Source organism: Athene noctua, chromosome 1 (genome assembly GCF_965140245.1).
Source record: "Athene noctua chromosome 1, bAthNoc1.hap1.1, whole genome shotgun sequence".
Lineage (NCBI taxonomy): Eukaryota > Metazoa > Chordata > Aves > Strigiformes > Strigidae > Athene > Athene noctua.
Genome location: NC_134037.1, coordinates 84,472,458 through 84,487,042, shown reverse-complemented (window position 1 = coordinate 84,487,042; position 14,585 = coordinate 84,472,458). Strand labels below are relative to the sequence as shown.

General features: G+C 36.4%; 1 protein-coding gene across 2 annotated transcripts in view; it reads right to left on the bottom strand.

Moving 5' to 3' along the window:
* MAP3K21 (mitogen-activated protein kinase kinase kinase 21) overlaps window positions 1–14,585 on the bottom strand; it is a 42,495-nt gene that overhangs the window by 11,941 nt on the left and 15,969 nt on the right. For both annotated transcript variants that reach the window (XM_074896747.1, XM_074896749.1), the window contains exons 2-5: window positions 11,246–11,426; window positions 6,168–6,316; window positions 5,231–5,406; window positions 419–659 (exon numbers count right to left, since the gene is read on the bottom strand). In XM_074896747.1, the coding sequence (XP_074752848.1) occupies window positions 419–659; window positions 5,231–5,406; window positions 6,168–6,316; window positions 11,246–11,426 (747 nt within the window). The remainder of the gene's footprint in view (window positions 1–418; window positions 660–5,230; window positions 5,407–6,167; window positions 6,317–11,245; window positions 11,427–14,585) is intronic.

Here is a 14,585-nt window from a genome sequence, read left to right as displayed (position 1 = left end):
CAGCCTAACATGGTCAAGTATTAGTAAAGTTCAATAAAACTGTACTTTTTTATCTGCACAAAAAGAACGATAGGAAAAATCCAAACTTCGAACCAGTCTTAAAACATTTGGCTCCCATGCTAGTAACCTTTCCCTCCAGATACCATGGACTTCCAGCTGAATCAGGTGAAAGACTCTTCCAGCTGAAATGAGGACTACTCCCCAAGAATATGATACATGAAAGTCGCTTCCTTACGGGGAAGAAGAAAAAAAAAAAAAGAGGCTATACAATTCTTACCATACCCTTTTGCACTATTAAGGTAGAAGGACCTGGAAATGAATTAAAATAGTAGCTAATACTAAAAACATTAACCATGGAACTGAAGCTTGCACATTTAATCATAACATACATTGTGAACTTCAAAAAAAAATTGCAAACCTGAAGGCAAACTAATTCTGTGTCCATCTTTAAGTTTTAAGCGGCTTCTTTTAAATTTGCCCTTCCTCTTCTTTACATTGGGTTTCTCTTGATTTAACTGGAATATCATGATATTCAGCTCACGTTCCAGTACATCGATCTCACGTTCTGCTAACTGTTGCTCACGGCGCTTAAGTAATTCTTCTTGAGATTTTTGCTGAAGAGCTGCTCTTGTCAACTCCTCTTCTCGTGATCGAAGCTCCTGAAAATAAGATTCACACAAGTGAAACTAAGTAATAACATGAAGTTTGTATTAAAGGATATATAACATGCAGAGTAGCTTGTATTTACTGATCTATTTTCATGGTGTACTAGATGTGTGTAACACGTACATACGACCTTCTGACAGTCCTCCACTCTTCATAAGCCAAGACTCTGTATCTGGACACAATCAAGCATTATACAAATTTTCTTTTACCCATTTAACTTGAGTCACTTAAGGCACATAAGCACTGGCAATGGGGACAACCCATCCAATCAAAGATTATCAGTTTACAGCCTAGCACAAAATGTGCTCTAAGTACTTCACATCAGAGACTCCCACAGCATGAGGGCTGCTCTTAGATAGCTCCTGTGCACTAATATAAAGTCAACGACCTGATGAATACACAAATGAATGCCTTTATCTTAACTAGTCTAACCTTTCCTGTTTTTCAGACACGTATTAAGTAGCACTTTTCTATCTAGAAAAACAATCAGTATTACACTGGATGAGGATTGGTGTAACAGGATAAACCAAGTCATAAGACAGAAGACAGCTGTTTCTTAATTAAAATCTAGCAGGTATCTGTATAACATCAAACAGCCACTAACCACTGAATTACACCACATAGACTCTCCAACCATCAATCCCACAGAAGAGTTGTTCTTCTCCCTTCATTCTTTTCTACTTTGGAGAAGAAAAAGCTTTAGTAAGGAAACCAGTTAATTTTTCAGGGTAAATTAATCCCCAAAGGCTAAACAGCTGTAAACCTGCCATCTTAAAATTATCTTAATCTTCACCTTCCAAAATCTGTTAAAACATATCTGAAATTTAAGTAGGCCTCCCTTCATAGTACAGGGCATATTATACATAAAACAGACTTACTCAGAAGTCTTGTAGTCAGTATTGCTAATAAAAGAGACTACAGGAAAAGGAGAACCTATGATGTGACTGACACTGTACGTTTCTCACTACATAATTTTTTCCTTTACGTATGCTTGTGTAAATTCTACCTGGATAAAGACTGAAATTCAATTCAAACTAGAAAACCAGCATTTGAAATTAAGCTATGCTAAGAGTTCTGGATATACAAGAATCTTATTCCTATTTAAAATTCATTCATTTTGTTATGGTACATTTTTATAATGACGGTGTCTTTTTTTTTTTCCTCCAGAGCAGACTGACTAATTCTGCTCATCGGCATCCAGCAATGTTGTATGCCAGCACAATTCCTTATCGCATACAGTGAAAGCAAAAAACTGGCTTTTCTGCTCTTTTTAACTCCCACTTTGTCTTGAATAAATTAGTTCCTGAACTATACTACTTTGGTGTTTTCAAATGAGGGGAAAAGACCCTCAGCATTCTTGCCAAAAAGACTACGTATGACAAAAGACAGGTCTGCACTGAAGCAAACTGAGTCTGTGGGAAGTATCTCTTTCTTAGAAAGATCCTTTTTTTTTTTTTTTCTTTACAATTATGGCATACACACACTGCTTATCGATATTTTCAAATCTAATTGGAATGATAGACAAATTTCATACGGTTTGCTAATTTTGAATGAGCTTGTTTCAACACACACACAAAAAATATTTTAAATGCACTCTTTTAGCATACAGTTTCACAAAAGGCAACTCTGCCTCTTAGAAATTCAAAGCAGCCTGTCTTCACACCAGCAAGTAAGGTTTTGGGTTTTTTTTTGTTTGGGTTTGCTTTTTTGTTTGTGTTTTCTTAAAGAAACTTAATAACTTAATTTAGAGACTGCTGTAAATTCTCACTTTCCTCCTCCCATCCAGTCAAAATTGGACAACCTAAAACAAAGGTTGGAAGCAGAAACTGCATGAATTAAAATTTAGAATAAAGGTACTTTAGAGTTTAAATAGAAAAGATCTTTATTACTGTAATAAAGATGTATTAGGAGACACTGTTGATGATTCGTCTCTTGTTGTCCTCAAATCCAGATTCCATGAAGCTGAGTAGGCAAAAATTGAGGGCCTGTATTGAAAAGGTAGACACTCTAGAAAAAGTAATAGTGCTTCTTCACTGAGAGATTAAGTATTTACTGTTTTCCAAATAAACTAATTAAAACCAGACTTACTGCAATTAGTTCTGCAATGTTTCTACACCACTCTACAATTAAAACATCCATTGTAAGGAAGCTAGGAATGAATTTAAGTTGCTCAAGAATGTTTCTCAAAAGAAGATTGTGATCTTCTCTTGGAGTAGGTGTCACCACCACTCATTTACAGCAAGCCCTTGAGGAAATTCTTCCAGTTACATTAAGTTCCTCTTTAACAGAGTATGAGACTCCATGCAGGGTTTTTTTGTTTCTTTTATTATTATTATTATATAAATACTTCATATTCACAACTTTCTCCCTAATACCTGACAGTAAATTGGTAATGTGCCAAATTAAATAAGCCTGCACATATGAAAACCTTGTCTAAGTCAAAGTTATATGCTTCATTCTTCAACAGTTTTACCTAATTAAGGCAGATGCCTTTGGAGACGCATTTACTTTGGCATATGAGAAGTAAATTGCATTTTTTCTTTTGCTCTCCCTAATTAAGCTTAACTCACCTTTACACCAAAAATATGACTCTTCTCTCAAAGCTTTGCACTGACTTATTTAATCCTAAATTTGATTTAGTCAGATTTTTCTTCAATAGGAAATCTCATACTGGACTAATGCCTTCAGAAAATAAAAATATAAACAAAAACCTGAATGGGAATGCCTGTTATAGTTGCTCCCAGAGTAAAAAGGAGAAAATGGTTGGTTGAGCAGTTGTTGGAGGGGCAGAAAAGAGAGTTATGCCCTATGGTAGGCTGTGGCAAGTAAACACAGCAGCTGGTGACCCCACGGCAAGTAAAAAACTAAAGTCTCTAGTCTCCGTAGAGGGACTGTAACGTGTCTGGAAAGGAGGCACACAGCCCAGCTCCAGCAACCTGTAAACTCACTGCAGGCAAGGTAGAGACTACACAGACAACACCTACCCAGTTCTGTGAACTGAAATGGAAGAGTGAAAAAGCAGAAGGTGGAAGAAAAGGCAGATAAGAAGTACATAAGATCATTACTGACAATACTGCAATCCTAGGGTGATCAATAAATTCTGATACCTCATATGCTGGTATTATAGTAGATCTGTAATGTCAGACCCATCACCAGGCAACACTCCACGAACAGCCATTTGTGACACTTGATGAGAAGTGGTGAGGGACAAAAGCTACTGATGGTGACTTCCAAGAGGAGAGTTTAGTTTTTGCTTTTGTCAAACTTAAGTGACTATGTCTTTTATAAAGGTTTCTTCACAAGGCACTGCAACTCAGTATGCTTCAACTGTTACCACTTCATGAAAAACAACAAATATATACCGGGCAATATTTATACTGAAATAAAGATCTACAAAGAAGGAATTTGTTTCTACTAGAAGCATTTCTAACAGCGACTCAAGAGGACACCTGGCCTATTCCAACTGTTAACTTTATCAAGTCGTCTAAAGGAAAATATAAACCTCAGGGTGATTAAAAATTAGATGAAGTAACTAAAAGAGAGGGCAAAGAGAATGAACAGTGAGTGCTTATTTACCACGTACATATCATATGAGAATATGGAAAGAAGATCAGTGACAGGAATCTGGATAATAAAGAGAAACTGGATTTGGTGATTCATGAGTACAATGATTGATTGATGACCTAATCAATCTTATTAATATATGGTAAGAAGTTTTACAAAACTGCAACACTGAAAGAGGTCAGTATGATCAGTCTGTTCAGGAAGAAGAGAAATAAAAGCACTATTCCATTTTTGGAAAAGAAGCCATGTGATACAATCATATAACAGAATGAAAAGCTTTCATTCCCACAGCTGATGAGAGTGGTCAGCAGCAGCTGAAAATCTGCAGTGGTTACAAAGATTAGCTAAGGGGTAAATAGACTCTGGTTTGTTTGTTAAGCAATGCATTCAAATATCCAAGAAGAGAAAAACATGATTTAAAGAGAGCCTACATGCCACATTTACAACCCATTTTCTTTGGGGAGACACGTGTGGATATGTTTCTGTTTCAACTGCCTGTACTTCTTGAATAAGCCATTCATATGATAACACTCACTTACTACAATAACATTACACTTCCTGTCAAACTTAACATTCCACTTCAACTGAAATACCCCTAGCTATAGTTTCAGCCTACAGAACTGTTTATTGGTTTTGTTAAGGAAGAAAGGGGGAAAGCAATGTTGTCTGAAATTTGAGAAAGCCAGTATTCAAACATTTTTTCTAAAGTAAGTTTGCTGCAAGACAGTTCCAGGGTTATCTATACTGTCCAGAAGCATATTAATGCAATTTAAGAATAGTACATCCACCATCAAGAATAGGCAACTTGATTTAATAATGTTTTAATGGAAGAGTAAATCCTCTCTTCCAAGTAGTTTATCTCTCAAGTGTATCTCCACTACTAAATCAGGTTTCTAGTATTTTAGTGGTAATCCACAATTTAGAAGTTCAAAACTGCTGTATTACATAAACATGCATACACACTTCCTTCAATGCCATGTAATTGGAAGAATCAACTTACTTTTTCCTTGGTCCTCAATTCATTGAATATCTGCTGAATTTCCAATTTCCAGTCATCTTGCATGGAATGGAAAGACTCTTGAGGCATTTCAGTCATAACTGCCCCTTCGATGGCAGTAAGCTGTTCAAGAATTAAGGCAAACGATGGTCGGATATGAGGGTCCTGCTCCCAGCATTCTAGAATTTATTAAAATCCCATCAGTTTTTAATAGTACATAGAACTTTTTGAAGAACTACATGAATTTTGAGTTACTCGCTACTGTACTTCCAAGTTCTAAAGTGTTCCCTTTTACCTGCAGGGCTTCCCTAGTTCTGTTTTCATTTACACAAGTGACATCTACTAACCTGTACACAGAAGACTGTTTTCGTATTAATAGCCAAGTCTTTTTTCATCTCTATCATTACGGTCTGAAATAGCAAAAGTAGCAGTACTGCACAGAAGGGATACTTATTAAAGGTAAATAAAATTATTAAACACAAGGAAATAGCCATTAGCAAGCAATGTTTATTTCTCTCTAAAGTATGTCTAAAACATTTTTGACACCCAGGAAGAAACAATGAGAAAAAAATGGCATTTGCAGTTCTTCCCCTTGAGATTTTAATCTTGATCTTGTATTGATCTGTAGTATATCCTGTAGTTTATGAAAATTAATGCAATTTGAGTGTAAAAGGAAATCAGTAAAACCAGAGGAAAAAAATGTACTCAGTCACTACTGAAGAACTTATGTGGGACACAGCAATACTGTATGACTTCCTCAGAAACACATTCAACATCAATGTCTAACATCAGATTGCTGTGTAAAGAGAAACAGAATACTTTGTACACAACACAGTATCAAATGAAGTGTGCCACATGCAGCCACATGACTATTACAGGCAAGGATATATGCCCCCAAAATATAGCTATTTAAATACATAGGAAGAAACAACATCGGTACCTTTCATTAGTTTTGCAAATGGTTCAGGGCAGGTGGATGGAATGGGCAAAGTAAGCTTATTGACAGCAACTCCGTAAGCCACAGCAAGGCCATCAATGCCACGGTAAGGAACTTCTCCTGTAAGCAGTTCCCACAGCAACACTCCATAACTACAAAAGGTAATTTTTTAAACGGTTATTTTCTGAATACTGACACATTGTTTATTAAAGAACAAACAAGCATCAGTCCAACCATGTACCAAAATTCATGAAGATTTCCCATGTCAAAGGCAAATGCCTTTAAGAGTCAGCTCTACTTTAGTCATCTTGCACCTTTTCACTAATAGCAATTAACCAAAATGGATGTGACTAAGACTGGATTGCATTCCTATTCAAAATATAGCCTGACATCACTTTTATAGAAATGCCAGGATCATGTACATCTCTCTCACAATAAGAAGTCTGAATGACAGGAAAACAAGCAACCTTCTCCCCGATAAAAACCAACCAACCAACACAAAAAAAGAAAACCTCAGCAGAGCATTCAGGCCATTCCATTCCCCTTTCCAAACATTTCACAACAATGTACCTAGATGATTTTAAAAAAATAATAGTAACAAAAACCACCAGAAAAGCTCCAGCTTTGTTTGTAAGTTTGCATTTCTAACCCCTTGTGTGTTATACGAAGGCCTATTAACTTTTCACCTCCCAGAGAAGATGCAACAAGATTGAGAATGATTACACACACACGCAACTAATTTCTCTGTACTAGAAAAAAGAAACCAATGTCTCCAGTGAAAGGTGGTGGCATGAAGAGATCTTCTCTCACCATCAGGTACAGAAATCAAGAATCATAGTAATTCTTATTACAGCCACATTAATTGTAAGAATTTCTGCTATGCTCGCCACTCTAGAAGAGCTGGGTGTTACTTTTACCTTCTTTGGGTCTGTACTGCCTGACACCTGGCTTGCTCAAACAATCCAAGCCTCTGCAAAGGGCTGGGACAGCACGCTCACTGCTGCTGCTCTAGAGTTCCTATTCCACCAATACTGAAATGGATAGCTTTCACTGTTGTTTTTGTGGAAGCAGGAATTTCTCTTTTTAGAACATCCTAAAGTGGACTTTATGACTGGGTTTGGACCCACCCCTGTCCCTTTTCCCCCCTTCTTTTCCTGCCAGGGAACCACTATCTGTAGAACAAGGATACAAAGAACAGTCCATTGCTGCTTTTGAATAGTAAAGTGAGTGGGCAATGGGAAAAAAACAGAATACAAAATACTGCTCTTGTCGTTTCTCTCCAAGCATGTGAGGGAAATGCCTGCAAGTTTTGCAAGACTGGACTGAACTCTCCTACATGAGGAGAAATGTGTACAGCAAATGTACCCCTTCCCTTACTATGCATCCCTTAGTACTAGAAATACCACCTCAACTACAGCAGACATGACAGGGAGAAGAACACACACTAGTTAAATTTTTCTATCACTTTCTCCTTAATGAGAAAAAGTCACTGAACATTATACAAGACCTCTGAACATCACTTAAATAATAAAACCAGCAAACTACACCATATCAGCACAAATATCAGCAGTTTTGTTTATCTACATTTTGTTTACCTATGAAGTTTTTATGATAGACAGATCTTGGAAAAATAATGAATTCAGTGCTAACAGTTAATCAAAATCTGAGGAATACAGTCAATTCCCCCCCCAAAGTAAATAGAATAAAAAAGTTTTGGGCTTCTTAATTTCCTCCCAGTTTTTCCAGTTTAATCTCTGTACTTGCTTGTATACTCAAAGAAGGATAATTAATTCCAATTTTTTTTAGATCAGTGGTACTTCTAACAATAATGAGTACAACACTTCGTGCAGTACATTTTATCAACAATGGAGAAATTCTACTGAACTACATCTCATCTGTGTGCTTAAAGAAACTGTAAAAATAATGGTTTGCTCTCTCAGAAAGCAGTGTTCTTAATTCAAGGAATCCCCTTGTTCGGATTATTCCGTACATATTTTAGCATGAACTCTTAAGTTAAGCAGAACAATCAATTTAACTAAAAAGAAATCACCTTTTATAAAACGCTGTGTCGCACTATTAGTTTTAGTTATATTTACAATTCAAGCCTTTAATCCTAAGTAGTTCTCAACAGTGCCAAGAAGGTGGTTGTAAAATTTTAAACAGACCAATGCAGTAATAGCCTGAAAGCAACTCTTTTAATGAAAGCAGTCTTAATATCAAGTAGCAAGAGTCAGCGCTGTAGGGGGAAAACTGTGGGGAAAACACAAAAGACAATCTAGTCCTGCCATGCTGGAGTTTTTGGGAGGTACTAATCTATGGTTTTCTAGGACAACAACTACTTATTAACTCCCTCAACTTAGAGAATTAACTACTTTATGTACTAAATTTCACCAGCCCACGTACAGTTGTCATACGTACACAGTCAGGGCTTCTAAGAAATACCGTTTTTTTAAAAAAGAGCAAAAGCCATGTCCTTCTCCATCTTCAGCAAAAGGCAACAAAAGCACGCATAATATGCTTGAATTATACATTTTAAAACCATAAAAACTAATACACTTTCAGAAAGATGTCCTTTTAAGTATTTTCATGATTAAAAATTAATCTCCTGCTGTCAAATGTGATTTAAGCCTTAATGTATCTCATTCCAGCAATAACTTGCTGGTTTTGCGTATTTTAAAAGCTGATAACAATTAAGGTGAAGTTCTCAAAGTTTATTTTACTCTACCTTCTAAAGCTGAGGCTACTAAGCATTGCTACATGAATCACTTCAAAATTATACAAATGTGCCAGGCAAAAGCAGCTGCTAATTGTGCCGTACAGTAAGTGCTTCCTAGCTTTGCCAAGAGCTTATACAATGGAAGCATGCGTTACTGTAAAGACCACTGCTGAAGCACACCGTCAGAAATTGGAAATCTGTGGGCATATCTGCACTTTCAGGCTCCATACACAAAACCAAGACTGACATACCACTAAGAAATGTGTGATGATCAATGGAGGGGTAAACCGGCTGAAAGAGCAGAATTCTTGTTTGGGAATTTGGAAGCATATGCCAAAGAACAGTAAATGCAGAATTATAACATTGGTTTGGGAAGCAAAAGGATACACACGCAGGGCCTGGAAAGCACCAATTCTGCTGTCTAAGATGACACCTGAGAACATACAGCCTGGAAGCCTCTGCATGAAAATACTCCCACAACATTTCCAATCACTGCCTGATTCTGGAAGACTAGCAGCAAGTGTGAGTATACTCGAGCAGCCTCAACTGCTCTCTCTTTTTTTTTTTTTCTCTAATAAGAGGTCTACAGATTTCCTTTGGAGATTCAGTACTCAGTATGCGTAACTGAAGTTTAGAACTTTCCTGAAATATACTGTGTTCTTATCCTAGACAGACCCATACTTAAATTTGAAACCTGAATGCTTTTCAAAACTGAAACCCCTCCTATAACCAGTGTATTCTTTATTTGATTTTTCTTTTAAAGAAAGAGTAAAGATAAGCAACAGAATAGATCAAGGTGCAGCAAGCAGAAAATCTTTAGAAGCCAAGAGGGTCTAAACTATACTGTACAACACAGCCTTTCTACTTAAAAACCTCTCCTGTTAGACGTCCATCATTGAGCTAAATACTTACATTTTTACAAGAGAGGCGTGCAGGAGAGAAGGCGAAGAAGAGAAATACTGTAGGTTCCAAAAATGTAAACTAATGTTGCAGCAGAATATAAAATAATTGCACCAAAGCATACCCCCTCAGATACCTAAAATCACAGCAACAAGACTGGACAGGACCTGTAATTAAGCATGGAATACAGCTGATTAGGGAAACGCCTACACCCAACCTCCACCCCGCAAAAGAAAAAAAAATTAAAGAAAAAAGAAAGAAAGAATGGGAAAAAAGAATGTAGCCAAGGATGTTTCTCAACTGGTCATCAACTCATACTGATGTAAACAAAATGCTGAAAATCGGTTCCAGACACAAGACAAATGAGTGTCACAAAACAGTAGTGCAGATACAGAATCATCCTGAGAATACCAAAAGCATTACTTCATGCTGTAGAATATCAGGCATCTAAGCAAAATAGCACTCTATTTAAGAATTATACAACACAGAACATGCATAAAAGGCATGAGAAAACAGATTAAAGTCCTCCCCTCCTTCCCCAAATAGCTATCTTGGATCCTTCAGAGAGAAAATATTTCAAAAAGAAAGGAAATGTAGACTTTTCAGGGTGAGGCACAGCAGCATTTACAGCCTATTGTGCAATCACTATTTTTCCCCACTCACAAAATAGAACTAAATTAAAACTAAAGTTTAAATTAGTTTTCTACAATACATGTATCCCACCCTACAGCACTGAAAAATATCATCAGTATCAAGAGCCACATTATCTATACGATTCACAATAACGTCTTTAACAAGAAATTCAGAAGTTTAACATAGGGAGTTCCCCACCTTTAAAATTAGAGAGTGAGTTAAAACAATTCTGTGCTGAATACACTCTCCTCACTCCAGCTACTGGAAGCGAAATCTCTATAAATGTAAAAGCTTAGATCTGATGTTCACTTTTACACAGGATCACATTCTCAACTCTTAAAACCAGCACTAATTTAAGTTAACATTTGGAAAAGTTCTGGTTTGCCACTTATTTTTCAGACGTATAAGGTAATAACTGTCTGGTCCCATTTCTTTATGCAGAATGAGACTTTTCAGACATCTGTTATAAGGTAAACATACAAGATCAATCATATGTTAATGTATCAGGAGCTGCTTAGATTAAGAGGCTAGATAAAATACTTTGGTATCTTAACCAATAGATATTTTAAAGGCTTCTCTTAATGAGATCTTGGTTTCTTTAAAAAAGAAAAAAAGGTTTTCTGTTATTTTCCCTCTCCCTCCCCCAATCTGTAAGTCATGAATTGCAAGTCAAATGATGTAGATGCTGAGAAATGAGTATGTTTCTTAGAACAGCTATGCTTGTCATGGGTTAAGACAATAAGCTAGGAAACCACAAAAAAATTCAAATAAAAATTCATTCAAAAACCTCAACATAGTTCTACTAAACATGGTCTTCAGCAGACAAACTTACCTCCAAATATCACTTCCTTTAGAAAACATGGAGGACTTGATAACTTCTGGAGCCATCCACGCGTAAGTCCCTGCTGCACTCATTTTGGTTGTTCTGTGCCACTCTCTAGCCAGACCAAAGTCTGTAATCTTCAGAGTTTTATTACAAATGTCATCATGTTCCATCTTCTCTAGCAATAAAACTGAAAAAGATTTAGTTTGTAAATTAACATAATGAGAATCAAATCAAAATACCCAGTCCTGTTACAAATTTCACATACAGCTTGTACTGCACAGATAATTGTATATTTTAAATGCTGTGAAAATATTATTGCAATTTTTATAACCATGAGAAAGGGTTTTTGCTATTCTAAGCTATAAAAGCAAGAAACAACTACAGTGTTAAGAGTTCTTTATGCAACTGTGTGAGTAGATCTTAAACTAGCACAAGAGATCCACTGTAAAGAGATGTAAAGTGTGTAAGTTTAAGAAAGCCCAGAATCCTAACATCCCACAGATGATGGCAGGCTGTGAAAAAGGTATTCACTCTGGAATGAGATTCTGAAGTAATAAAAATAGCAATAGTAGTACAACAAAAACAAATGTTAAGAATTCTTACAAAAGACTTAGAAAACAAAGTGGGACGCATTATATCACTGTAGAAAATCCATCCTTAATACTGCACTCAGTCCTGGCTCCTCCTCACCTCGACAAGCATGTAACAGAACTGAAAGAGCCCTGGAGAAAGACACAACCAGGGTGTTCAAAACACCATATTCACAGCTACAGGGAATGGTTAATAGACAAGGAGTCTTCCCCCAGGAAAAGAAACAACCAAGAACAGAATCTATAACACCACCTATGGAATGAGGAAAGCTATAGGTAACAAGTGTTTACCATTTCTCAACACAAGAAATGGGCATCATTGAGCAAAATTAGCAGATAAGAATCAAACACGTGGCAGTTGTTCATACAACACACAGGTAGGTGAACTTTGGAATTCTTGGCATAGCACATGAATACTACTATTTTACATGGATTTTAAAAGCACCTATGCAAATTCATGGCAGAAAACTTTATAAAAGAGGATTTATATCAAAAAATTAGGTTTAAGTTCAAGAAATCCCTGGGCCCACAAATGGTACAAGTTGGGAGACTATCTATGACTGGGGGTAAGCTTGCCTTGGGAGTCCCCAGCCAGCAACAGAGCACTGGACTTGGATCAAATCATTATATTACATTATATCCACTGCACCTTCACTGACCTTAAAGAGTAAATTATCTTTTTTTGCTTTTGCATCCTACAGTGTTTATTCAGTGTCTGACTTGTTTGTAACACAACAGTATAGGCAGAGTTGCAACACACCTTCACAAAATAATGTTAAAAGAAAACTGGGTTATTGTGTTAGAGCTCACAAGGAGAAAGACAACAGATGAAAAGGAATCATTATTAACACACCATAATTTTAATTCCATATTCAGTTCCTGTGTCACTGTCTGTTAGCTTTAACTTTCTGTTAAAATGATCTCCTGGGACAAAGATCAAAGGTTAAATTACAAATGGGAAGAATCATAAAAAGCATGTGTTTTCCAACTATACCTACAGCAAAACACAGTACAGGGAACCATTAATTAAAAAAAGCAGATAACTACCTTCACTTACAGAGGAAAAACTAAAGATCTTGCAATTGCAATAAATCATTTTTACTGGTACAGATTAATTACACTCTTACAAATATTTCAAAAATGACATCAAATCCAGATGAAAAAAAGAGAACCCACATTCCATTTGCAGTAAGCTTCTTAACACAGAGTAGAAGAAATGCAGGCCAAAATAGTACAGATAAATCAAGAGCTCACCAGTCAGCACCACCAGAACAAGTTAAATTCATGCAAGAGTTTTTATACTTTTATACTAGAATCAAAGACCTATTGTTTGCTATTCCATTTCAAACATGTTCAGCAGAATTCCTGACATTCCTTGTCAGTCAATGTGACCGAAACCAAAAACAGTCAGTCTTGCAAAAGGTAATAACTGGCATGTGACCAAGTTTCATCCTACAAAGGGACAACATTTCTTAGCGGTTCAAACTTCCCCTTCCGGCCGGTAGCCAGGAACACAGCAATACTATACACAGATTACTTAGCAGCTGGGTAGTAAAAATGCTGAGCATAGCCGAGTAGTGTTCCATAAGTGCTTCCTTCGCAGTAGCCTAGCAACCTTTACTATAGCATCCTCCTGCCACTTCCACAGCTTCCCAGCCCTTGCCGGCTCCTAACCTGTGAGAAGTCATTTTACAATCTCGTGCTTACCCCGTTCACTCAGCCCCCACTTGTTTCTTTTTCAAATCCTTTAAATTGTCTTTTCAGGCTCCAATAATTATGTTAAATAATAATGCAATGTTAAGTTGGGTAAGAGCCAGTTTAGCACTTTTTGGTTTACCTTAACATTTTTCAAACTTGTTATTTTCCACAAAGAGCAAAATTTATACTTACATTAGTTCCATCCTTCTGGCAAACACATCCTAAAATATTTAAAAGTACAAAGCCCATTTGAAAATAAATTCAAACCTACCAAAAAACCCCCAAAATTAGATTAGGAATGCAGAAGTGCAGGAAAATCCTATGCCCACCTCATTTATTTTGACATAAGCAAAACCAGAGACTATGACTATTTCTGAATGATTCAGAATTTGAGAAAAGGAGACTAAGTTGGATGTGAGAAGACTACTTTGTGCAAACTAGCATAAAACTTCATCTTAGACTGTTATTCAACCACATCCTATAGTTAGAAATAAACATTCGACTAAGACCATGTATGTTTCCTACCAGTTACGTAATTTTCAGCTCAATTCTAACACACCTCCTTTTGTGACTCTACCTTTCTGCAATGAGATCAATGGGAAAGTAAATTTATTAACATCATAGCAGCAGAGATTAGGGTGCCATACACTGGGCACTCTTTGAATATAAGTGACAGCACATGACCAGAACCATTTACAGCTAGGGAACAAAGAGATGTTATTGCATGTTATTTTCAGTAATTCCCTTAAATATAAATCAGTAGGTTGAAGATAAAAGAAAAAAAAATCCCTTAAATCTGAGAAAAAAATGAAAAAAAAAAAAAAAAAGCTATGTGGTAAAGTGGTATTGAAATTGGTGGATGTCCTAAAAATTAAAGAAACTTTTGACAACGCAGCAAGCATACATGAGGATTCTAACAGCATCCCTAGCAAAGCTACTGTTACTTAACCATAGAGATGAAAAAACCTTACACTCTTAAGTTGTCTAATGTAACTAAAATGAACATGGAAACCCAAGTATTACTCATCCTAGCTCACTGAAGGAAACAGCTCATAGAA